Source organism: Rhineura floridana, chromosome 3 (assembly GCF_030035675.1).
Source record: "Rhineura floridana isolate rRhiFlo1 chromosome 3, rRhiFlo1.hap2, whole genome shotgun sequence".
Lineage (NCBI taxonomy): Eukaryota > Metazoa > Chordata > Lepidosauria > Squamata > Rhineuridae > Rhineura > Rhineura floridana.
The window spans coordinates 42,017,275-42,044,791 of NC_084482.1; the positions used below are offsets into that span (position 1 = coordinate 42,017,275).

The 27,517-nt window shown below is 42.0% G+C and overlaps 1 protein-coding gene across 1 annotated transcript in view; it reads right to left on the bottom strand.

The window, feature by feature from the left end:
• Window positions 1–16,426: 16,426 nt before the first annotated feature.
• The window catches only part of PITPNC1 (phosphatidylinositol transfer protein cytoplasmic 1), a 223,282-nt gene continuing 212,191 nt past the window's right edge, over window positions 16,427–27,517 (bottom strand). The window contains exon 9 of the mRNA XM_061615570.1: window positions 16,427–23,914. Coding sequence (XP_061471554.1) covers window positions 23,655–23,914 — 260 coding nt within the window. The 3' untranslated portion in view covers window positions 16,427–23,654. The remainder of the gene's footprint in view (window positions 23,915–27,517) is intronic.

Genomic DNA, 27,517 nt, shown 5'->3' on the forward strand with positions numbered 1-27,517 from the left:
TAATAGATTATAAAATCACCTTCCTCCAACAGTTATCTTAGTTGGTTTCAAATCTCATTAACATCATATCATTTTAATCTTCCACAAAAAGTCAAAGAGAAGTTTCCAAACCTTGAGATATATGTCAATCAATTTTTTTTCTAAATAAACATGTCAATTAATCCAACTCATCTAATCTTTTAAGTCCAGTAATTTCAAATCGCTCTTCTGTCATTATCCATATTGGGTCCATCTTCCATCTTTACGCACCCAAAAATCTTGCTGTCATAGTCATATAATAAAAGTCTGATAGGAATTTCCTCCATCACAGATATTTTCTTACCATCAAATCCAAACGTAACACTGAAGTATTGTTGCAAAGCCGCATCTCTGCTCCTCTTTTCCACATGATACACTAGTACATCTCTTGAAGATTTTTCCATTGACACAAAACAGGGATTAATTCTGTTATCTTTCTCCATTTCGAGTTCCATCAAATCCTTCCAGTCCAGGAATTTTTTTGAACCGATAATATCTTTATCTCCAATCTCTTCAATTCCTTCAGGGACAGCGCTGCATTCCAAACTGTAATATTTATCTCCAGGATCCGTCACAGCCAGGAAATCCAAATCTTTTTTCATGTCCATATTTAAGCCAATCTCCATAGATTGAACCTTGCCTTTAATTTCTCTTTCATCCTTTTTTTGTTTTCCAGATCTATCTTTATTCTCCTTTCTCATAGAATCCTGAGTTTCTTTCAGCTCCTGTCTCATTTCGTGAAATTCAATTCTCCACGCTTGTCTATTATTTCTCAGTTCTTGTTTTATTGAGTTAAACCCATTCATTATTTCCTGAAGCATGTCTAGAAATAGAGTCCCTTCTTGTACATCCATGATCTTCTTAATTGTCATTCTTAAAACCAAAAGAACAAAACTCCTTCAATTTTCAATGTCCCAAGCAAAGAGCAGTTTATTTCTTTATCCAGTTACAAAGGAGTTAATCTTTCCAACCAACGTCACACGCTAGACAGCCTTATCTCTAAAATGCCCAAAAGTGTAAAAACAGCTCTAGTTCACAGCGTCCAAACAACTAGTAGCAGAGAGAATGAGCAGATTCGTCAAAAAAAAAAGTAGATCAGGAAAAATAGTCCCTTACATATATTACACAAAAATCGTATAAATCAAAAAGATTTCTTATCTCTTCCAATCAGAAATCTCTCATTCGTTGTAATCTTTAAAATGCAATTTTCCATGTCAGCTTTTTGCAATAAAAAAAAGATAAGCTATTTATATTTTCTTCCCCCTTAGTTCCATAAATAAAAAAGGAAAGTCTTACCTCACCTAGGTTATCTTAATTGCTGTTACTTTGACAAGTCTCTTTAGCTGTATAGATAAGAAAATGATAAATGTAGACAGGAGGATAGATGTTTGCCTGTTAGTCCGTTAAAAAAAAAAAACGGGTCACTTATCCAGCTGAGCTAGCATAAAAATCCACGCTCTGTCTGAACTGCCGGAAGACAGACAATTCTGACGAATTCCAGACTCCAACAATCAAAACAAAACTATGTGGTGAATCTCACGTTTCTTCCTTATCCGGAAGAAATTATCCCCAGTCAGAAAAGACCCTTCTGACTGAATTTAAAACTGGATAAGTTTCATCCAAGACGGAGGTCGTCTCAGAGGCTGCACAGGCGTAGGAATCCTCCTGGGAAGGTAGTGAGACCACTCCTGAAGAGACCCTCCCTGGACCCAGAAAATCTTAATAACTATAGGCCGGTAGCAAATGTTCCATTCCTGGGGCAGGTCCCTGAATGAATGGTGGCAGGCTAGCTCCAGACAGTCTTGAGACCGATTATCTGGATCCATTTTAGTCGGGTTTCAGGCCTGGTTTTGGCACGGAAACAGCCTTGGTCACCCAGTATGATGACCTCTGTCGGGAGAGAGACAGGGGGAGTGTGACTATGTTGATTCTCCTTGATCTCTCAGCGGCTTTCAATACCATTGACAATGGTATCCTTCTGGGAAGACTGGCTGAGTTGGGAGTGGAAGGGTGTGAGGCTTCCTTCCCTGGCTCTCCCTGTCAGGTTCCTACCTGCTCGTGGTTACTGCCTGTCACTAGGCACCACCAGGGACTCCACCAGTCCGGACCGCTCTCTCTTATGGTTTCTCTCCCCGCTCTAGCACAGATCTCAACAGATCCCCCTGCTAAGCAGCACCACCAGTCACGTTTTATAACCAGTATTCCCAGAGACTCTGCCTGAGTCTCCCTCAATCTGGTTACCTCTGTGACTGAGTGCTAAAGCTGTCTCCAATCCCTTTGATTTACTCAGACTGCTTATAATTCTGGTTTGCTCTGAATACTTGTGGTGTTATACTTCCCTTCCCCGCTGCCACCATATTATCCTTCAGCCTTGGTATTTACCTCACCCTCCCTTCTGGTCTGTGAAACCCCAGCCAAGGATCAGGCCTTTGGTAAACCAAATTAAGTATTTATTAAATAACACAGATAACAAGCTAACAAGATTTCTTCATAAGGCACATAAGCATATGGTTTTATCTAATACTAATCCGAACTCCACCCCCTCCTTCTCCACGCTCTCCTGACAAACCACTCTCTCAAAACCCACTCTTTCTCTTCTCCCCCCCCATTCACCTCACATCCAGCCATTTATACTGTCAGCCATTTTAAACATTCAGCCAATCATCCAGCATTCTACTGCCCATTCACTCCTCCTTCCTCTTTCATTCCACTTACCATGTATCTCCTATACAAACAACACTTACCCTATTTACACTAATAGAGGAACATCACATTTCCCCCCCCTTAAAACAACGGCAGAGTATTATTACTGTTCCAGGATTTATGCGTCGCGTTAACAAATAAAAGTCTCTATGGGGAAAATGTCTTTCTTTGTTCCTCCGTCTGGTCACGTCACTGCAGTCCCGGCCACTTGCCTGGAAAGTCCATCGGCCAGTACATTGTCCTTGCCTTTTATGAACTGGAAGTCCACTTGATAGTCCTGTAGGGCCCAGGACCACCTCTGCAGCATAGTGTTATGGTTTTTCATAGTCTGCAACCATAACAAGGCCCGATGATCCGTAGTTACCGTGAATCTTCGTCCCCACATGTATGGGTGCAACTTGTTCAGTCCCCACACGACCGCTAGGCACACCTTCTGGACCGACGAATAGTTCTTCTCCCTCGGCGTCAGCTTGCGACTCAGGTACGCCACTGGATGTCTGGTGCCTTCTCTCTCCTGTAACAAGACGACTCCCAGCGCTAGGTCTGACGCATCTGCAGCCACAATGAATGGTTTCTCATAGTCTGGTGCTATTAATATGGGTCCTTGGCACAAGGCTTGCTTCAGTAGATCAAAAGCCTTCTGACATTCATCCGTCCATACCACACGCTCAGAACACTTCTTCTTGGTTAATTCATGCAAGGGGGTTGCTATTTCCCCAAAATTTCTCACAAACTTCCTATAAAAACCAGCCACACCTAGAAATGCCCTCACTTGCTTTTTGGTTAAGGGGATCGGCCACGCTTGTATTGCCTCCACCTTGCTCCATAAGGGGGTGATTTTCCCACTCCCCACCTTATGTCCTAAATAGATTACTTCCTTTAGCCCAAACTGGCATTTCTTAGCTTTTATTGTGAGGCCTGCTTTTCTTAGGGCCTCTAATACTGTTGTCAGGTGTTGGACATGCTCAGGCACCGATTTGCTAAAAATGGCCACGTCATCAATATAGGCCACTGCAAAATCTGACATGCCTCGCAACACAGTATTGATTAGCCTCTGAAATGAACTTGGTGAGTTCCCTAGTCCCATGGGTAAAGTCACAAACATATAACCCATCTGGTGTACTGAAGGCAGTTTTGGCTCTGGATTGCTCGTCTAGTTCCATTTGCCAAAATCCTTTACAGAGGTCTAACATAGAGATAATGGTTGCTGCCCCCAATAACTCTAACATAGCGTCTACCCTAGGCATAGGATACGCATCTGGGACAGTAATTTTATTGATTAGCCGGTAATCAATGCAAAACCTTGTCGTTCCATCTTTTTTCGGAACCAGGACAATACTCGAGGCCCAGGGACTGATGGATTCCCTGATCACTCCTAATTCCAGCATATCTTCCACCTCCTTTTTGATCTCACTCAAAACTTTCCCATTCACACGGTACGGCATAGATCTGATTGGGGCATGATCTCCAGTATTAATGGAATGTATAACTATACTGGTTCGGCCAGGTTTGTTACTAAAGAGATTCCTATAGGTTTTCAAAACTCTCAGAATCTCTTCTTTTACTTCCTCCTTCACCTCCTCTGACCATTCCACTTGATCTACCCCTCCTTTGTCTTTGCTTTCCTGTACCAAAACTGGAAGTTCAGGCCCACTTCCCTCAGGGAATAAGGTAACTTGTAACACCTGTGCATCCCTGGTATGGTAAGGCTTTAACATATTTACATGAACCACTTTGTTTTTGTTTAATTGGTCTGTGGTGATTACATACGTCACTGTGTCAAGCCTTTCTCTGATGGTATATGGTCCTTCCCAGTTAGCCTGTAATTTGTCATGTTTCCTGGGTATGAATGCCATAACCATATCTCCCACATCATACACACGTTCCCTGGCTGTTCTGTCATACCAGTAACTTTGCTTCTGCTGAGCTTGACTGAGATTCTCTTTCACCACTTCCATCATTTGTTTCACTGGTTCACATTCATCCTTTCTCTCAGCAGGCATCCACAGTCTATATAAAATCCCATTCTCACACACAACTTGATTCCTCAGTTTGTCAGTGAAAGGAATCTGTTGGGTCAGGGCTTGCTCCTTTATTTGATTCAAACTGGTATCCTTATTCAGTTCTTCTCTGAAATGCTCTGTCTCTTCCCCAGAGACCAGCTGATACAGTTTGTCTCCTTCAGCAGGCCTGCTAGTGGTTGTTATGGCGACCTGAGGCTCGCTAACAGTTTCCACCCTGTTTGCTTCAGCCCCCCTTAACATGGCTTCTTTTTCTCTGCCAAGTTGTTGTCTGGTCACTACATATATTTTCCCTTGGGCTCCCATAACATCTCTTCCCAGTATTACTGGTTCTTGTTGCTGGGCATTAATGCCTACTTTATATCTGCCCTGTCGGCCTCTCCACTCCATTTTCACCAGGGTCACAGGCAAGCTTTCTGGTTGACCCCTCACTCCTTGGATATTCACCATTTCCTGAGGTAATATTTCCTCAGATTTTATTAAATCTGGCCTCAGTAATGTCTGAGCGGCACCAGTATCAAGCAATGCCCAATAATTTGCCCCTTGAACACACACTTCCTCTCTTAGACTCGAATCCAAGTCTGTTACTTTTGTCCAGTTTATCTGGCAGAACTGAACCTTTTTCGCTGTTTCTAAAGCCTTGGGCTCTATTTTCACTGCCCTTGTCTGAGCAGGATTACTAATGGGGTTGGCAACCTCACATTGAAAACGTAGGTGGCCTGGCTTCCCACATCGGTAACAGATTTTCTCCTCTGTTTTAGGGAACACAGACCCAAACTGAGGTGTCTTGTGCCCTTCTGATTTTATTTGAGGGTTTACTCTCTGTGGTACCACATCTTTTCTGCCATTGTTATTTGGTCTAGCTTTAAAATCTCTTTGTGGTTTTGCCATCCACCCAGATCTGTTTGAGGCGAAATGATCGGCCAGCTCTGCTGCTTCTGTTACAGTTTTAGGGGAACGATCTTTCACCAGCAACCTAATTTCGGGCGGCAATTGGTGGTACAACTGATCCAATATCATGAGGTTTTTCACCTCCTCCACAGACTGAGCTTTTGCACTTGTCAGCCATTTCCCAAATATGTCCATCAGTTTTGCCCCCAGCTCCACGAAAGACCTCCCTGTCTGTATCTGGCAGTTTCTGAAAAGCTTTCTAAAATAATCAGGCCCCAGTCTGAATCTTTTAAACACTGCTTCTTTGAATTCAGCATAGGTGACGGGCCTGTCTGAGGGGAAATATTGGTATACCTCTGCCAATTCCCCTTTGATCAGATTTGATAAATACTGCATGTATTTATCTTCAGGTAGCCCCCACAACTGAGCTGCCTTTTCAAAGGTTGTGAGATAAATTTGAGGATCTTGACCAGGCTCATAGACAGCAAAGTCCTTTGGAGTAATTTTTATTTTTGCTCCATCTCTGTCTTTCCTCGTCTCATCAGAATGAAACTTCTCTCTTTCAGATTTTAATCTTTCTGCCTGTTATTCCGCATCCACTCTCATTCTCTCAGTTTCCATCCTCAATCTCTCAGTTTCCAACTCCCTCTGCTTGTCTTTTTCCTCAGCCTCAAAGACCCGCTGTTTATCTTTCCCAAAAGCTTCCATCCTCAACTTCTCAGCTTCCATCCTCAATCTCTCAGTTTCCAACTCCCTCTGCTTGTCTTTTTCCTCAGCCTCCCATCTTAACTTCTCTCTCAAATATATATAAGCAGGATTGCTTAAGTATCCTTCTGGGGTCTCTTCCCTGACAGGTTGTTTTTGCTGGGCAGTTGCAAATCCTATAAGTGCTACCCTCAATTCATCTACCCCTTTACCCTCGTGAGGTAAATTGAATGTTATGCACTTCTCCACCAGCTCCTCTCTTTTCATTTTTATATATTCAGCCATGGTGTTTGAGTTCACTCAGTCTTTGCCACACACTCTTTGCCAGTCACTCTCACAAATAATCTTGTTTTGTTATTTCTGTTTGCCACACCACTGTTAGGGATTCTCTAGTATTCGTATCTCTGCTACAGCCAACACCTGTGACGTAGTCTCCTTTGTCACCACGTGTCTTTGGGATTCTCTTTGGTTCGTATCCCACTGCTACTGCCACCACATGTGAGGCGTCCTTCCCTGGCTCTCCCTGTCAGGTTCCTACCTGCTCGTGGTTACTGCCTGTCACTAGGCACCACCAGGGACTCCACCAGGCCGGACCGCTCTCTTATGGTTTCTCTCCCCGCTCTAGCACAGATCTCAACAGATCCCCCTGCTAGGCAGCACCACCAGTCACGTCTTATAACCAGTATTCCCAGAGACTCTGCCTGAGTCTCCCTCAATCTGGTTACCTCTGTGACTGAGTGCTAAAGCTGTCTCCAATCCCTTTGATTTACTCAGACTGCTTATAATTCTGGTTTGCTCTGAATACTTGTGGTGTTATACTTCCCTTCCCCGCTGCCACCATATTATCCTTCAGCCTTGGTATTTACCTCACCCTCCCTTCTGGTCTGTGAAACCCCAGCCAAGGATCAAGCCTTTGGTAAACCAAATTAAGTATTTATTAAATAACACAGATAACAAGCTAACAAGATTTCTTCATAAGGCACATAAGCATATGGTTTTATCTAATACTAATCCGAACTCCACCCCCCTCCTTCTCCATGCTCTCCTGACAAACCACTCTCTCAAAACCCACTCTTTTTCTTCTCCCCCCCATTCACCTCACATCCAGCCATTTATACTGTCAGCCATTTTAAACATTCAGCCAATCATCCAGCATTCTACTGCCCATTCACTCCTCCTTCCTCTTTCATTCTACTCACCATGTATCTCCTATACAAACAACACTTACCCTATTTACCCTAATAGAGGAACATCACAGAGGGACTGCATGGCCATGGTTCCGCTCCTTCTTGGTGGGTCAGCTCCAGAAGGTGGTGCTTGGGGAACGTTGTTCGGCACCCTGGACTCTCCATTATGGGGTTCCACAGGGGTCAGTTCTGTCCCCCATGCTGTTCAACATCTACATGAAACTGTTGGGTGCGGTCATCCGGAGCTTTGGAGTGTGTTGCCATTGCAATGCTTGCATTGGCTGCCTGTATGTTTCCGAGCTCAATTCAAGGTGCTGATTTTAACCTATAAAGCCTTACACGGCTTAGGACCACAATACCTGATGGAATGCCTCTCCCGACATGAACTCACCCGTACACTACATCCAAGGCCTTCCTCCGGGTGCCTACTCCAAGGGATGCTGGAAGGCTGGCAACAAGGGAGAGGGCCTTCTCAGTGGTGGCCCCCAAATTATGTAATGATCTTTCTGACGAGGTGTGCCTGGCACCAACACTGTTATGTTTTCGGTGCCGGGTCAAGACTTTCCTCTTCTCCCAGGCATTTTAGCATGTATTTTTAAATTGTGTTTTTAAATTGTTTTTGGGGTTTTAAAATTTGTATATTTGTTTTTAATGTTTTTAATTGCTGTAAACCATCCAGAGAGCTTCAGCTATGGGGCAGTATATAAATGTAATAAATACATAAAAAGGCTTTAAAAACATCTTAGAAAGCAATTCCAACACAGATGCTGACTTGGATAAGGTCTCTACTTAAAAGGCTTGTTGAAAGAGGAAGGTTTTCAGTAGGCACCAAAAAGATAACAGAGATGGTGCCTGTCTAATATTTAAGGGGAGAGAATTCCAAAGGGTAGATACCACAACACTAAAGGTCCGCTTCCTATGTTGTACAGAATGGATCTCCTGATAAGATGGTATCTGCAGGAGGCCCTCACCTGCAGAGCATAGTGATCGACTGGGTATATAAGGGGTAAGATGATCTTTCCTACTGTGGACGCTTAAGCATTGCAGTTTTACAAACAACACCTACCTAAACTGTAAAGTGTCTTACTTTGTTCAGAAGGGGTACCTGCTGTCACACCTGCTTCTCTGATGGGGGAAACGTTTTGTGTCCTCCACCTGTTCTGGTTCTTTCCTATCCTTCTCGGCAAAGAAACAATGGACACTGCTGTTTTAGTAATACTTAGTACCTAACACAGCAGTAGTCCTGTGCTTGCTCTCATGAATGTACACACAGTTAAGTCATACCTCCTTAGCAGTGAACAGAGAACTAGATCTCTGCTCATTCAGTAATGCCAGTAAGGCTCTCTCAATCCTCTTTTAAAACACACACACACACACACACACACACACACACACACACACACACACACACACACACACACACACACTGAGTGAGTTGCTGAAACTCACATTTAGTAGGCACTACATAAGGCTTTAGACCTATATTTGGTCTCATGAGTAAGCCCTACAGAACACAATGGGATTTACTTCTGAATAGGATGAATAGGATTATGTTAGTAACCAGCAATGCTTGGAAAGTTCATTTTTAAAGGTAAGAAAATAGGTCAGTTCAAGTTCATCCAAATGCACTTTTAGTTCATAATGATTTCTGCCTGCCACACAGCTGTTAGGCACAAGTGCTACTCTGTACTAATGCCAACCCTAAACCATACAAAAAATTCAAGAGTAAAAAGAAAACACACATTTGGGCAACTTAGTAATATATTTTTGAATTAAAATATATTTAAAATGAGCATCTGTAACTGTATGAATGTAATGGATAGAGTGTTGGACTAGGACCTGGAAGACCAGGGTTCAATTCTGCACCCACTTAAATGAGCACAGTGGGGCTTACCTCTAAGTAAAATGAATAGGATTATGATAGTTACTACAGCTAAATCATACCTCCTCCTCGGTACAGTTAACCATTACATATGTGAGACTATATTGCTTCTATGGAGAATACAGCAAAATGTTCAGGAACATTATATTTTATATAAGCTATGCCTGGCTTATTCTCTGACCTAGAGTGGCGTATTTAAGTATCATAGATAATAGTCATTGACTAAAGATCTCCAGTTTCTTTTTTAAAAAATAAAACCAATCTTGTAAACTGCAAGCTACTATTGCTGAGAGTCAAAGATGTGGCAGGTGGGGAAAACAAGAAGCCAAAACGTTAGACCAAGGCGTCTTTCACACCTTATGACCAGTTCTTAATACTGTAGCAGGAAGTTGTGCAGGTTCCTGCAGTATTCCACTGGTGCAGACACTCAGACATTCACACAAAGTATCTTTAAGTTTCTTGGGTTTTATAAAAGCAAGGATTTGCTTAATTCAAACTTCCTTCTCCTTTTCATACAACTACATTTACACAGGTTTGACTTCTCCACTCAGAGTGAAATTGGGGTGGAAGTGTGAAACAACCCCACACATGCCCTGCAGATTGGGTTAACAATGCCGGGATATCTGTGTTATCAACTACTCACCAGCTCTCTTCTTCCCCAGCCCTCTCATCATGAAGGACAGTCCTGGGCTCAAAAAGAAAATAAACATCTGGTCTTCACATTACTGCTAAGTTTTTTTGTTTTAATTAAAATAATTATAATAAGGTCTTGCTCTTATCCCTAATGGGAGTTAATTATCTTGCATAAGCCCATAATTTTTTTTCAGATACTTGAAATAAATAAAAATAAATTAAAATAAAATGGTTCAAGCCAATCCATTCTTGGGGCAGTTGGATGATACTTGGCATCTGTATAGCACAGGTTTGAGTGGTCACAGTGCTTCACATCCATACATATCTTGTAATCTTTATTATCTCCATGTTGTAGATGGGGGACTGAGGGCAAGATATCTAATGCCACCTAGTTAGTTCAGAGCAAAGTTGATCTCCTGATTTGTAGGTAGTCTTTTAGCCACTGGCTCATTGCAACTTTCATACAAATTATATGGTTGAACTGTGGAATACAGAAATGACCCGGGCAGTTGACACGATCGCTCCCGTGCGCCCTCTCCTATGTAGAGCTCATACAGCTCCATGGTATACTCTAGAGCTGAGAGTGATGAAGCAATATAGGAGACGGCTTGAGTGCAAATGGAGATGAACTCCTGATGGATGCAATTATACACTGGTAAGTGCCTATACCAGGTTGTATTTAGGGGCAGTGAGAGCAGCAAAAAAGCAATATTTTGCTGACATTATCAAATCATCTATCTGCCGTCCAGCGGAGCTCTTCAAAATTGTCCGAGGACTACTACATTCTGGCCCTAGGGACACAGTAGAACCATCTGAGGCCCACTGTAATGCCTTTGCTAGACCCAAGATAAAATATTTTGCATCCGTCGGGACTAGACTCCAATGTTATAACAGTTGAATCAAATGAGGTATCTGGAACACAGTCTTGTCCTGATTTTTTGGATGAATTTCAGTTGGTACAGCTTGAGGACGTTGACAAGGTGCTTGGACAGGTGCGTGCAACCACTTCTGTATTGGATCCTTGCCCTTCTTGGCTAATAAAAGCTAGCAGGGATGGAACAGCCGGCTGGGGCAGGGAAGTGATTAATGCCTCATTGAGAGAGGGAGTGGTCCCTGACTGCCTAAAAGAGGCGGTAGTGAGACCGCTCCTGAAGAAATCTTCCCTGGATTCAGAAAACTTTAACAATTATAGGCCGGTAGCAAATATCCCATTCCTGGGCAAGGTCCTGGAACGAGTGGTTGCGGATCAGCTCCAGACACTCTTGGATGAAACCGATTATCTGGATCCATTTCAATCGGGTTTCAGGCCCGGTTTTGGCACTGAGACAGCCTTGGTCGCCCTGTATGATGACCTTTGTTGGGAGAAAGACAGGGGGAGTGTAACTCTGTTGATTCTCCTTGATTTATCAGCGGCCTTTGATACCATCGACCATGGTATCCTTCTGGGGAGACTCGCTGATCTGGGAGTTGGAGGTACTGCTTGGCAGTGGTTGTGCTCCTACTTAGCGGGTCGCCTCCAGAAGGTAGTGCATGGGGAGTATTGCTCGGCACCTTGGGTCCTCCAGTATGGAGTTCCGCAGGGGTCAGTTCTATCCCCCATGCTTTTTAACATCTACATGAAGCCACTGGGTATGGTCATCAGGAGTTTTGGAGTGCGTTGTCACCAGTATGCTGATGACACACAGCTCTACTTCTCCTCTTCATCTTTTTCAGGTGAGGCTGTCGAGGTGCTGAACTGGTGTCTGGCTGCGACAATGGACTGGATGAGAGCTAATAAACTGAGGCTCAATCCAGACAAGACTGAAATGCTGTTAGTGGGTGGTTCTTCTGACCAGATGATGGATGTTCATCCTGTCCTGGATGGGGTTGCACTCCCCGTGAAGGAGCAGGTTCGTAGCTTGGGCGTTCTTTTCGAACCATCCTTGTCACTTGAGGCTCAGGTAGCCTCGGTGGCACGGAATGCTTTCTACCAACTCCGGTTGGTGGCCCAGCTACGCCCCTATCTGGACAGAGACAACCTTGCTTCAGTTGTTCATGCTCTAGTAACCTCTAAATTAGATTACTGTAATGCGCTCTACGTGGGGCTGCCTTTGAAGACAGTTCGGAAACTGCAGCTTGTGCAAAATGCAGTGGCCAGATTGTTAACAGGGACCAGGCAGTCCGAACATATAACACCGATTCTGGCCCGCTTGCACTGGCTGCCTATATGTTTCCGGTCCCAATTCAAGGTGCTGGTTTTAACCTATAAAGCCTTACACGGCCTGGGACCACAATACCTCATGGAACGCCTCTCCCGATATGAACCTATCCGTACACTTTGTTCAACATCGAAGGCCCTCCTCCGGGCGCCTACTCAGAGAGAAGCTCGGAGGGTAGCAACAAGAAAAAAGGCCTTCTCAGTGGTGGCCCCCGAACTATGGAACGATCTCCCCCTTGAAGTACGCCTGGCGCCAACGTTGTTATCTTTTTGGCGCCAGGTTAAAACCTTCCTCTTCTCTCAGGCATTTTAATCATGTAACATTATCACATCTTCGTACTTTTACATTTAATAATTTTAGTATTTTAGTATATTAGTATTTTAATATTTAGTATTCCTGTGTGTTTTTGAATTCTATATGTGGTTTTAATTGTATATTGATGTTTTATTCTGTTGTGAACCACCCAGAGAGCTTCGGCTATGGGGCGGTATAGAAATTTAATTAATAAATAATAAATAAATAAATATATGTCAAATCAGAATCCTCAGATCTTTTTAGACAATTGTAGCCATTTACGTACAGAGCAAATCTACATGGATTTGCAGCCCATTCCCTAAAGAGCTGTGTTGAGGTTTGGTTGAATGGATGGGAGCAGTGGTAGCAAAAGAGATTGAGTACCACAACTTTATAAGCCTTTTCTTGTGCAGCTTTCCTCAGGAATTTCATTGTGAAGATTTATATTGAAGTCAGTGTACGTTAGATTTCAGCCTTAATGTAGTTACTTTCAGTGCTTCATGTGTAACATGACAAATTTCTGGGCTTCACCTTTCCAGCAAGTCACATCCTACAGCCTCTGTTTTCTTCTTAACCCTAGGTGCAGCACTATGGTTATGGGTCCTTAGCAGCAAGATAAAGTAACATTGGTACATGCTCAAAGGCATGTTTTTCGTTATTGCATCATATGTTCTATGCTGAGCCCTGGCCTTAGAAACCAGTGTAGGGATAAGCCCTGGCTCAAATTGTGCTCAGAATTGGTTAGCAGCTTACCTTTTAAAATGGCAAGTTATAACTCTTAAATTTTTTAATCTGCAATTGCTTGATTTAATAATATTGTTTTAGAATTATTATTTACAGCTATTGTGGATTTTGTTGCTGTTACAGCACCGTGAGCACTGGTAAGGCCAGGCTGCATAGAAAAAAATAAAAATAAATAAGATATTGAGCCTTTTGCAGGACCTACATGTCAATCTTTTCAGAAACAGTTAATCTGAAGTGGTAAGGCAAAGATTTCCACTCTAACCACACACACATTTTGAGTTGAAAATACTATTTTCAAATGCAGATAATAAAAAAAAGTAAATGATACTTTTTTGCCCTTCAGTTGTGATCAAAACTTGCCACCTAAGGTGGCTACTTCACTTTTTCACATGGTGGAGTTAGCTCTTCATATTTCCCAAGTAGGTATGTTTAGACTTCGAATTTTCTTTGGTGATGGTATCCATTATGTATATCCTTATGTGTATTAATGAGGCTTCCCTACAGCCCTTCAACCAGTCATATGGATGGTTGATCATGCCAAAGAGGTTTCATTTAAATGTAGATGAGTTCTGCTGCATCTGATAAAAGTTTTCAGAAATGAACAACCCACACAAAGGCATGCATTTCTGTTATTTCAGAAAAAAATTAAATACATAACTTCTTTGCCAGATAAAACCGGCTCTAGGGGGAATTTTATTAAAATGTATTAGTATTAGTATTATTTGCAAGGACATATGCCTTTACTTTAGTTACTAACATTCAGCAGGCAGAGAAGTCCTAGGGTGTGGTGCTGATTCTGTGGTGGAAAAACCATAGCCATGCCAACCAGGAAAGAAGGTGGGGTGAGGCAGATTTTCCAGGTTGCCTCCCTATTTGGCATTTTAAAAGTGTTTCCTCCCATTGACATTAACTATGCCAACTCCAGGGCTGGCATACTTTGTCAGCCTATCTGAGGCCATGTTAGGGGTACAAGGAGGCTTTGGAGCCAGCTGATCTGAGACCTCCCTGGCAAGCCACATTTTCAGTTCCATTGCCCATGAAGCACCACTAATCGCAGTAGTGGCCAGTGGGGCTGGGTTGCTCTCCTGACTTCCCAACAGCATACATTACTGCTGCTTACTAAGAGGGGGAGGGGCAAGGCAGAGGAAAGCTTGGTGTGGGCAGTGTCGGGAGTGTTAGATTGGCTCCACTGCTGTGCTGAGGTCCCTGCTTCCTTGCCCCCCCTCTCAGTAACCAGCAGTGTCGCATGGTCAGGAGAGCAACGCAACCCCACTCGCATAGCCCTGCTGGCCACTACTGACTGATGGTATAGCATGGTGGTAGAGCTTTCCATCACCACACCGGAGAGGCCTCTACCTACATATCTGGAGAGCTAGAGTGGCATAATGATTATAGTGTTGGACTAGGACCTGGGAGACCACGGTTTGAATCAGTCTCTGTCTCTGAGCCTAACCTACCTCATAGGGTTGTTGTGGGGATTAAATGAGGGGAGAACTGTGTACGCCATCATGAACTCCTTGGAGAAAAGGTGGGATATAAATGTAATAAAGAAAGACAGAAACTAAATGTCTCCCACTAGGGATGCAAGAAAGCACTGTTTTCTGTTCCACCTGTCACATTCTGTACCAGTGTTGGATCCCACAGAGAAAGGGGCAAGGCTGGTCAAAGGTGGCTAGACCAGGAATAGCTCCAAGTGAACTGCAAAGGCTGGGAGCACACTGAGACTTTTTAAGCCCATCTCCAGACTACCTCCTCAGGCTCCACCATATTGTACAGAACTTCAGACCCTTAAAGGGACAATCCTCTGGTCTGAAGACGGGCAGTACTCCTCTGTTCTATAGCCTCCCTCCTGGTTTGTATTGGTGCTGCTGGACTGTTGATATGCAGTGGGAGGCATCTGGTCCTTCAGGCTCAGGGAAAGGTGCCCATGAGGGTTTGGGCTCTGCATTCAGGGTCCAGACACTGCCCTGTATTCATCACACACAGCAGTGTTTCTATTCTGTTGCAGTTCTTCCTCCAAAGCTGACAATATATGTCTTGCTATCTGCTAAGGTATGATTAACTATGTAAAGCACATTGTCATTACTTATTCCACTCCATTTCGATGCAAAGGAAACACAATGTAAACGGGGGGAAATGCTACATATCGTTCGCGGCCCGAAAGCATCTGCTGCTTTGAATTCAGGATATTTTGATTTTATTGTATTATTTTAATGATTGTGGGCCCCTTTTGGTGTCTTCTGGCCAAATAGCAGCATATAAACGTTAGCAGAGGAAATGGAAATGATTATTTTAAAAGTGCCTCCATTTCCCATCACTTTTATGATAAGACGAAGTACTCCAGTTCTCTACTTAAACAGTATTTTACCAAAAAAAAAAAAAAAAAAAAAAGCAACCATACGGAAGGTGCTGTAAATGAAAGGATTTCCCTAGGAGAAATGACAGAGCTCAGTGATAAAGCATGTGATTTGCTTGCAAAAAGTCCCAGCTTCAATCCCTGGCCTCTCTTTAAAAATGACCAGGTAGCAGATGATGGGAAAGACCTGCTGGAGACCCTGGAGATGGAGAGTCACCTCTGGTCAGGTTAGTTATTGGGCTAGATAAACCGTCAGTAGAAGGAAACTTCATAATACATTCAACTCATCTAAACTAAGTGGAACCATTCTCACATCTTTTTACAAATGACAAAGACCAAATGGAAAACAGTCAATAGAAGACAGGGTCTTTCATAGTGTAAATGATTGTGACTCATCCTTTGATGACTGCAGAAATGAACTCATTTCCTCCTTAGATTCCACTGATGACACATATAAAATATTATAGGAAGCCTTCAGGTGTCCCAGGCCTTGTACTGAAACCAGCAGGGTGACCTCTTAGTGCTGTTTCAAATTAAACAGCTAGCTATTTACAGCCAGAATGGTATGGTAGTCATTACAACTCACAGCAACATCTTCACAGAACTGATAGACAGCCCAGTGAAAAAGTTCTTAAGGTATTCTACAGTGTTTAATAAATATGGTGTTACCTTGCCTATTTTATCCTTCCACACTGGATCTGAAGAGGAAAACATTAAAAAATAAAGATAGATCAGGATCTTGTTGCTTGAATTCACAGAAAGAAAATAGGCAGCCATGGAAAGAAGATTGCTTGGTAGTTTATTTACAACAGAATGTAAGAAAAGGTAACTTGTAAAACAAGAATAAATAACTTAAAAGCAACAAGTGGTGTGTATGGTAACTATGAGACTCAGATCTTTCTACTTAGTCTTGTACTGTTTATCTCAGGGCACTTGGTCCTCCTTTCATGAAACTAGCTCATCTAAACAATGTAACACTAAACGTATCCACAAAACACTAATAATATACATAACATTCAAAGTCACAAAGATTGCTACAGAAATGAAATAAAAACTCATTTCCATAAGTAACATTCAAAAATCAGAGGAGGCTGTAATTCAAAGACCATGCTGTCCACACAAACTGGGGGTGGGTGAAGGCATAGGAACCAGTCAAGAATTGTTTAGCTTCAAGCCTTTATGAGACATAAGACATCTAAATTAAGTCTGAATAATGGCAGTCAGAAAGCTCCTATTGACAAGGTCATGTATCCTCCCGTATTGCATTTACTAGCTGTAGTTGATATGAAGTGCATATATTTGATATATCCTATATGACAGCATATTTTTAAAGTTTTGGTGTGGCAAACCACAGTAACTTTGATCTAGAGCAGTGAGTGGAATTCCAGTTTCCCAATGGGGTCTTCTCACCCTCTCCTCTGCACTTCAGCCTCCAGAACAGCATGGGATGTGGTGGTGGTGCTGCAGTGAGAGGAGGGAATTAGTTAAAACCTTCTGCTCATACTGGAACACCTTTGGATCTAAGCCAATGTGTTATGCGAGAGTGTGGCTTCTCTTATAACTGTTCAAATTAAAACCACAGGACTTTTTAAAGCGCATTCTTACATTAACAAAGGTTTTAAATATTCCATTACCAAGTGAAACATCACCTACTAAACAGAAATCTAGAAAGGAAAACAGATTGAAGATGCGCATCTCAAGCCATCTATTCTGGAGGAGCACCACTCCAATAGGGTGGTCTGCAATATGTTGTCTGAGGATTACAGCCTTGGAGATGATTGAGCTGTTTAATTCTGTAGATTTACTCAAATATGCAAGCATAAAGTCAATGGTATAACTAGCAGGAATGATATTTACTCATGTGTGAAGAGTGGCAGAGCTTAACTTTATCTTGTGGTAGCTCAAAACTTTTTGGCAAACACAACTGTTGCATGTATAATAATGTTTCCCACAGCAACCGTGTAGCGTTGACAACATAGTCTTTAAGCTACTCTAATGTGGGCACAATGAAGGTTTCTTGATAATACATACATGTGTTTTAAAGATGTATGTATTTTCATCCACACCTTGTTGCAAACACAACTGATGCATATGCACACTTGTTTTTCCTGTAGTAAGTGTGAACCCACTCTTACTGAGACTCTAATGGTAAGTCTTTAAAAAAACTTACTTTAGTTACTATTTTGCCTGAGTATGTTGTCAAGGTTGCAATTTTTTAAATCAACAATTTTGGGAATCTGTTTTACAGGTAGGAAAGGTTAATTTTAAAAAAGCAGTATATCGCCTTCATAACATGCACCTCCTAACTCTTCTCTAGCAGTACTTCAACATATACAATTTGCCAGTCACAAAAAGGGGTAAAGAGCCTACAACACTGCAATGTCATAATACTTCCGTTTTGCTGTGTTGCACCACACATTTAAAAGTGCCAACTAAAATCAGTTTGTTCCGCAAAACAAATAATATAAACATCCGCAGTTCTGTCTGTTCCTCACAATCACATCTAAAAATATACAGCATAATTTGTACAAATGAATTCAGACAAATTATCCTTGAAAACCTTTTTTTTATAAAAAAACATATTAGTGCAACAAAAATATGCTAGAAATGTAATTTAGTTAGTCTTGTGTTGGAAATACTTTAAAAAGGAGGTTGTCATAGCATGACAAAAACTCATTAAATAATTGATAGCTTAATAATGGCAAAAGCAGTGAGGGCAAACAGAATATGATAGAGGAGTCTACTGTGATCCGTGAAAACCGTAGATGATACCAGTTCTCTAGAAATCTAATGGATTACTTTTCTGTTTGCCCTCACCCCATATAAAAACAGAAAATGTGAGGCAGGAATGGATTGTGCTAACCCATCATTTAGACATGCAGTGGAATCAAACTTTTGTGTCTTACACATTAAGCACCAAATTTTGATAGCACATCTAAGTTGAACAAAGGCTTATAGCTACAACATTGAGTGGAGGAGGTAATGCAGAACATTCCATTATTTTTTTTCATGGCATGCCATTATCTTTCTGTTTCTGATATGCTCTATGCAGTTGATTAAGCAGCATCTTTTCTGAGATGTATTACTCAATTACACAAGTGCGTCCTCTTTTCCCAAGTGAAAGTAACACAACTGTACAGTATTAGGATGTGATACAGTTAAAACAAACCAACACAATAAAGCTGAATATTGTCTTGTCCTATTCATCTGTGCGGAACATTCTAAAAGGAGATAGAAGGATAGCAACATTTACTTGTATGTCTGGAGAAATTATCACGATTAAATTGGTAGCAATACACATTTGTTAGCTATAGCCACATGCGTAGTCGGGGTAGATTTATATACAAAACAGGTTGTGATAATAAAGGGGGGGAGATATTACAACAGCCAAACAGAAGACCAGGATGTTGAGAAAGATGAAAAATAAACCCTATGGGCAATAACTGAGAGAAGGTATAAAGCTAAACGTTAGGTGTATCAAGAACTATTGGATTATGTTGGCCTTGGGTTCTTGAAGCTTTCAAAGCTACACAATGTACAGTATTGTTTTCCCACCCCACCATTCCATGACTGAAACTACTCTAAAATCCTGTTATTACCTACTATTTAAACATGCCACTTAGAAGTCGGTGGTGGATTTAAGTCAGCTACTATTTCACACGCATAATCATGCTACCACACTTGCTAGAAATATATCCACTAATTTCTTTTCCCTTATTTCAAGATAATTACAACACCCTGAGGTCTGTATGTTTCTATTTGCCTCTGATGAGAATGTGTATAATCTCACTACAAGTTTATGACACATTCAGTACTTAGCAAGACCTGATGTAGCTTGGAGAGAGCTAATTACTAAGAGCTTTGCTAAAGAAAATGGTTAAGGATTAATTGCAGTTTGGAATTAATTATATATCCTTAACCACTGGACAGCGTGGGATGATTACGTAAGGAAAGAGACTCCTAATTTAACCTGTGATATTGGGAAGCAACTTTGATTCCTGAGACTGAAGGGTGATGCTACTAACAGGCCAGTAAGATCTTGCCTTTTTTCCAAATGTGTAACGACAAGGTGCAACTGATATTGTAATTCTCCATGGTTATTATAGTAAAAATAACAAACCCTTAGGTTTTAAGCAAGAAAGACACTTTCATTTGCACAAGGGTAGCCCTGCCAATTTCCCAATCCTGCTGCAGCCTCCCGTGCCTCATTCTACACCAACCTAGAGGATCTCTCAACCATTTATAGAGTGGCTTTTTTGGGGGGGGAGCGCAGGGGGCTGAATTGGGGAAGAGGATCCAGGAAAGCCCCTTGATTGAACCCATAAATTCTACTCTTCCATGAGAGAAATAAATTTAGCATGAAAGCAGCAGCCCAGGAATTTCTATGTTGGGTTACCCTTGAAAACGGTCCGGAAACTGCAGCTGGTACAGAATGCGGCGGCACGTTTGATTACGAACAGCCGTCGCCGCGATCACATCACTCCGGTGTTACAAGATCTACACTGGTTACCAGTTGTTTACCGGGCCCAATTCAAGGTGTTGGTACTAACCTTTAAAGCCCTATACGGTCTCGGCCCAGCTTAACTGAAGGAACGCCTCCAGCATCAACAAATATGCCGCCTGACTAGATCAGCCACTCAAGACCTTCTCTCAGTCCCACCAGTCAAAACAGCTAGACTGGTGCGGACCAGAGAGAGGGCATTTTCAATCGTGGCCCCCACCCTCTGGAACTCTCTCCCTTATGATCTTCGCCATGCCCCCTCCCTGCCAAGTTTTCGCCAAGCCTTGAAAACCTGGCTATTCAGGCAGGCCTACAAGATCCCTGGGGTAGCCTAATTTTATTGGTTTTAGCTATGGGTGGGTTCGGTTTGTTTTATATTGTAGTTCTTGGGTTTTTATGTAGTTTGTATGTTGTATTTTACTTGATCTTGTACGCCGCCTAGAGTGGCTGCTTGTGCGGCCAGATAGGCGGCCTAGAAATAAAATGTATTATTATTATTATTATTATTATTATTATAGTCTTTTTTGTTTCTCTAACAAGCCTTAGAAGATCTCTACATTACCTTCTCACATAATTTTTTGTGTTCTGTTGTGCACTGCAAAACAAAGACCGGATAGAAACTTCTCTGTCAACGTTTGCAGGGTAACTTCACGAGGTTTCCCTTTCTGAAGTCAGTGTGCTGCAATCATAGGCATTATATTCTGTTGGTCCATATACTAAGAGCTGAAACTGGGCCTCTTGCACCCTTGAGCAGGCTCAAGGCTTGTGGGCTACAAACTGCTAGCTGTGGCTGAAGAGACATAGTTCTTTAGAGAATTCTTCTCCCTTTCCAGAATGTTAGTTGGAATTCTTCCTCACACTGTATTATTGTCTTGTTACAGGATTTTTAGCAATAGAGATCCTCTCTAACTTAGTAGTAGGTCCATAGATCACTAGTAGAGCATCTGCTCTGCATGCAGAAGGTCCCTGGTTCAAACCCTGGCAGTGGCAGGTAAGGGTGGGAATGCCCCCTGCCTGAAACGATGGAAAGCCAGTCACTGTAAACAACATTGAGCTAGATGAACCAAAGCTCCAAGGATAAGGCAGCTTCCTAGAAGTCTGGTTTTATATGCTAATATAGAATTGTTCCCCATACTCCAGCCTGCTAATTACCATCAACACACCAAGCTGTGTGGGTGATGTACTTCCCTACCTGTGATGTAAACTGGTGGAAGAACTTCCTACAGAGTTTTGATGTCCCAGGGGCCATTTAGGGGACAAATATTAAGACATATAATGACTCTTGTTCACCAATTTTTTCTATAGTTCTCCCGGTCTTTGGTGCCAGAATGAAACAAGCCACATACTTGTAGTTAAAGTAATCCTTTGTTTTTGTCAAGAGCTGAAGAAGCCCACTCACCATGCTTAAGAACTCTTGTCTCAACTTGGGTTTAACTGCCTCTAGACCAGTCTTTGCCAAGCTGGTATCCTTCCAGCTGTGCTGAATTATGGCTTTCATCAGTTCCAGTCAGCATGGCTGGGGCTGACGAGAGTTGTAGTCTAAAACATCTGGAGGGTCTCAAGTTGGTGAAGGCTCTTCTAGTCTTGTGGAACAAACCAGTAGTAGCATGTTTATACAAAGATCACTAATCAATATAGTAGCAAATGGACCTTAATACTACCTTAAATTGCCAGCAGTTAGTTTTACCCTTATGAGGGGAAAGGAGAATCTGGCCTATAACCTCCTATCGCCTCCTCAGAATGGCCTACTTGTAAACCTCTCAACAGCTGACTTTCCTTCTAACATCCCCCCTCCCATCTTCCTTCCTGTTGTTTCTTCTGACAAGGGTTGGGGAACTATAGACACACCAGGCCAGGGGAAGGCCAGAAATAGTAAGAAAGCATACATGAGTATATAGAAGAGGGAAGCTAGTAAGCTTAAGAGATTGGGTTGTATTCAACTTAATCCTACTCAGAGTAGACCCACTGAAATTAATGAACCTAAGTTAGTCATGTCTATGAGCTTCAATGGGTCTACTCTGAGTAGGACTAGCATTGAACACCACCCATTGCTGTCTTCCAGCTTTCATGTCTCTTTCTCTCAAAGGCATTGTGTCTGTACAGGAAGTATCAATCTGCATAGGATGTGCAAGGCCACATGAATCAGCCTCATCCCTGCATGTGCCACCCCTGCTGTCTCTGTTCCCAACCTTTTTGTATTGAGGGGGGAAGGCCTGGAGGGGGCAGTCTACCTGAATTTGCTTGATAAAGCAGGGTTCCTGATTGGCTTCTACTTGTGTTCAAGTGACCTTTCCCTTTAGACCTTTCCTCTTCATCACTGGAAGGTGGGGAATGAGCAGGGTGGGGCTGGGACACGGAGTGAGTGTCTGTAGGTTGCACAGCCCCATGCCCCCCTACACAAACCATTTCCTGAACAGAACTTCTGTTTCTCACAAGCAAAGGAGGAGGAATTGGGTTGACAGGTGAGAGGTTAGGCAACATCCCTCAGAGTGGCATCAGACACCTTCAAATCACTTGCTAGCCATTCTTGTCTATCATTAGCAGAATGGGAAGATTTATAGCATAGAATAGCTTAACTCCTGCTCACAATGTACAGTAGCAGAAAATGGACTGAACTCTCCATTTGATTCAACAGGATTTTGGATCAGGTGTATTGGCTGGTTTCTCAGGAATTCTGGGGGATTGAAATAAATTGCTGAATTATTAATGGGACAGACTTCACTCATGTGAGCTTGGTGGGCTATTCAATTGCTTGTGTTCCTATCTCGCTCTCTGCAACAACACTACCAAATACCAACACAGAAAAGCTATACAACAGCACACAATAAAAAGGAGTCACAACTTTTGTGCAAGATACAAATAGTTCAAGGGTCTCAAAATAAGTATAATGAATTACAACCAGAGCTTGCTGGTTCTTTAATTTCGAAGAGCTTAAAGTGTGCAATAGCTACACCCCAAATCCTGAGTTGTATTCAGTAAAACAAAAATCTGGATAATTACTGTTGGTATTCAAGTGTTTATCAGTGAATAGCAGTTCAAAGGTTTACTTTAAGGTGCACTCGGCCTGAGAGTAAAAAGGATTTTAGAAATTGAGATATAATGGCTTGAAATGAGAAATGTCATTTGAACCTGTCCCTAAATAGTCCCTCATTCTCTCAAGATCTCCTTGCCAGCTTTATTAAATCCATATAACATCTCTAGTTATAAATATTGTTATTCTATATATGAGAATTACTTTTGTTTACTACAGTTGCTATGAAGAGATTGATTTTGCTTTTGCAAGCTATTTTATTTTGTGTTGATAGCAACATCCGTCATATGGCTTACAGCTGTAGTTTGAGAATCTGAGCACATGAACTATGTTCTTGCATGCACTTAGCTAACTAGTTTAAAGGACAAGCCTGGGAGGGGGACGAAGTCATACTTCCAGATCTGTAAAATCTGTTTACACAAAACAACTGCCATGAGCTTTGCAAATGCTATTTTTTCAGTCATGGCTTGTCATAAGAAACATGCTGGGCTTAGAGCGCTTTTTTGTCTGGATCTGGCAGCGTGAGAGTTTCTGGGGCAGATTTTTTCCGTGGCCGGTCTTTGGGAACTGCTAGAAATTCAGGTGCATCTGTGGAGAGAGGGGTAGATGGAGCACTAGAAGGAGCGCTGCGGATTGAAGAAGGGAGGGGGACATTAGAGATTGATATTGCAGGAGGGAAGATCCCAATTTTCTTGTTGGTGGCTTCCTGAGTTGCTCGTTCAAATTCTCGAACTTCGTCCATGGTCATGTCTTCAATGAGAAGAAAAGGAAGAAAGAAAAAATAATGTTAGAACCACTGTGCAAGTTTATTCCATTTCAAAGTTTTATTTAGGTGCTTGTCTAAATGACAAATTCTCATTCCACTGCAAAGATTTATGCATAAGAACTCCAAAGTTAAAGAGAGCTCTTTCCAGCATTTTCATAACTGGCCACTGAAATTTCAGGAGTCACATTTCAGGCTCTGTTTATCTCATCCTTGGAGCTCCAGTAAATTCTCACATTGAAACCAGAATTGATTGAATAACGGCAGAATCCACATATAAACAGAAGTTGCATCAGGCCTTGAATGATAACTCAACACAGGCAAACCATTAATTGCTTCCTTGCTTCTATTATAGTTCCTAGTGGACTGATTCTAAAAAGTTTTTTTGCAAATAGATACTCAAGAAAGGGCTTGCTGATTAATGTAAAAAAACAACTGATGTGAGTTCCATTGAAAATCGAGTTGTCTAGCATTCTGACCTTAAACTCCAATATAAGTGTTTATGAACAGAATGCTAGACAAATCAAAAGTAATTTTCTATAGTAAGTTAAGCTTCATAATTGAAGCAGCCAATTTTTATTTGCTGAACACACTGTATCTATTGAACATGTCTTTTAAAACACAGAGAACAAACTTTTTATCAATAAATAGATCCAAATCTCATTAAAGTCAGCTGAAAAGCTGCTTCTGGATTTAAAAGGAGAATATACTTCATTCAACTGTATCTGGGTTATATCATCATGGAAGCTCACATGATTGAATATTATTTCATATATAAAATAATCCTCCACAAAAAGCCCACTATATATCAAGGAGAATTTTTTTAGCCAGACAGGACACTTTTCCCATTAAAGTATTCCATCACGTGAACTTTCACCAGCCTGGACCTATGTCACCATCTCAGCAAAAATTAGGATTAGATGAAATTATTCTATAAAACAGCATGTATAGCTGAGAGGCAACCTTCCAGGGCTGGCACCAGAGGGCAGCCAGGCTGGGCCCTGGGCGGGGCCCCCTGTGACCTGAGGGGCCCCCATGAAGGGCCCCTCTTTAGGATGGGAAGGTAACACTCCTGTTCTGCAACAGCATTGGCTCCCAACTCTGCCACAGATTGCAGAGAAGGAGCTCCCAGGCACACACACCCATACAGTCAGTGTGGGCTTCATTAAGCATGCACATACACCCCACCTACCTTTCTAGTCCCTGTGAATGACATGCGTGCTGTGCGTGAATGCTTGCCATCAACCAAGATGGCGGGGGGGCTTCCCTAAGAGGCTCACACCCCCACCGCCATCTTGGTTGATGGCAGGCATGCGCACGCAGCACGTACGTCGTTCACAGAGACAGGAGAGGTAGGTGGGAGGCACAGGTGGGCTTATTAGCTATGGTGCCATGGGCCCGGGACACGCTAGTGCCCAAGGACCCAGTCATGCCTGGCTCTGGACCTGTGACCTCCTTTCCTACATACTCTCTTGAGTGTTAAGATCAGCAGAGGGGGCACTCTTGGTAGTTCGGAAATGGTGGTAGCCCAGAAGAGGGCATTCTCTGTGTCAGCCCCTAAATTGTTGAACTTCCTCCACACAGAGGTATATCCGGCAACTTCACTATACGTTTTTTGGCAAAATGCTAAAGACACATCCTGGCCTGTGACACTTGAAATGTGTGTTTAGGGCCCACCATATTCCTGTGATTGTAATTTATTTTAAGTGTTTTTAATATTGAATTTTAAACTGTTGTAACCCGTCCTGTGACTTGCTGATGAAGGGTGGGTAGTAACAACAACAACAATAGATTATTATTATTATTTATGTATCATCATCATCTTACATTCAGAGGGGGTTGTTCATAAGAGACCTGAAAGTGCTTTTCTTTTTATAAAGACTAGTGTATAACATTTCATACAGAAAATTATGAGATCACCATCACCAAAAAGAAGCTAAGATTATTGAGAACAAAACAATGGGAATTCTTTTCCATCTCTGTGAAAGGTTGCTCCTTCATGGATTGTTAAAGCACTCAAACCAAAATAATATAAAGTTGAAAGAAAAGTCAAACTCCACTGTTGTTTTTCTGGGCATTCACATACAACAGCAGTGCAAGAGCAAATGTTATAAGCCTCAGTCATCATCTTTCACAATGGACAAAATGGAAGCTTGTGCATATACATACACATAATTTAATACTAGGGTCTTGTGCAAATGATATTTACCTGACTAAGGCTTGCCCAAGAGTGATAAAGAGGGCTTGTATTAATCTTTTTTTTTAAAGAACCTGCTGGATGTACTGCAATTACAGTCTCCAAGGCAATCCCCACATGCACTGTGTGGAGATCTTGAGAGAACAGCTCCTCCTAACTGGCTTGTAGAAATTCAAACATGCTTTCAGCATGTTGCAGTTGGCATAGACATACATGCCGGTATCTTTTGGGCTGCTGTAAACAAAATGGCTAGGTTACAATGCAGGTAAGGAACCAATGGAAGTAGAGGTGTGGTGTTAAAAGCCATCCACTGAAACATCAGACGTGACAAACCATCTTCCAACCCCCAATATATGCTAATAAGCTTCCAAATGCAGTAACTGCAGATGTATTTTTACTTATTAGATGTTCCGTGTTAGTGAAATCAGGATTAAAAGGTAAAAAAAGAAAAGTAAGAGCTGGCATTTTGATGACCATGTCATCTGGACAATGCGGAAAACTGGTGTGCATGAGCAGCACCAATTCACACTAAACTCCCTGTCTTGAAGCTCCCTAACTTAGAAGAATCTGTGTTTGAGGAAACATGCCAGAATTGTTTTCACTCCAGTCATGAACTTGCTAGAATTCAGCTGGTGAATTCAAACCTGAAGGAATAGCACTGCTTAATAATGCCTGATGCAAAACACGTGCAACTAGGCCATAAAACATTTCCTTGTTTTGGCAGTTGGAAGGCCTTAGATTTTCATTCAGAAATTAATAAAATATCAGTTAGACACTCCTGCATAATTCCACCAGAGGGCAGAATTACTTCACCATAAGCATGCCCCCCCCACCCGAAAATTCCAAAGCATAATTCTACCTGGTTATTTTCCCTCTACCAATTCAAAATTCAAGATGGGTTCAGCAAAAGGTCATTTAAGATTTGCACGCTTCATATCAAATCCAGGTTGGTGTTTTGAATACCAGTAAAGGGTTTGTTTACTCAGGGCAAAACTCAGCTTGGTTTCAGTTTCAACTTTTCTTCAGTGAGATGGACTCACATGAAGGAAACTAAGAGAAGCTCAGTGTACAAATGCTGAACGGAAATACCAAACAAAGGCTCTTTTGAAAATATCTGTTATAGTCAAACCTCCCAGTGCCTATCAGCGTGCAAGAAAATCTTTTAATTACTTTAGCTACTCATCAGTTCTATGGGAAGAATATTGGAAAAAAGACTGGAAGAGAGCAAATTTGCATTGGTGTCAATATCATGAGGCTGCTAGGGGCTTTTCAACACTTGAAATTATTAGCTCAACTGATGCCAAAAACACATGATGGGAAAAGGCAGCAAAGGGGGAACAGCAAATGCAGCAGGGTAGGATGGCAATTGAAACCTGTGATCTTAAAAAAGATG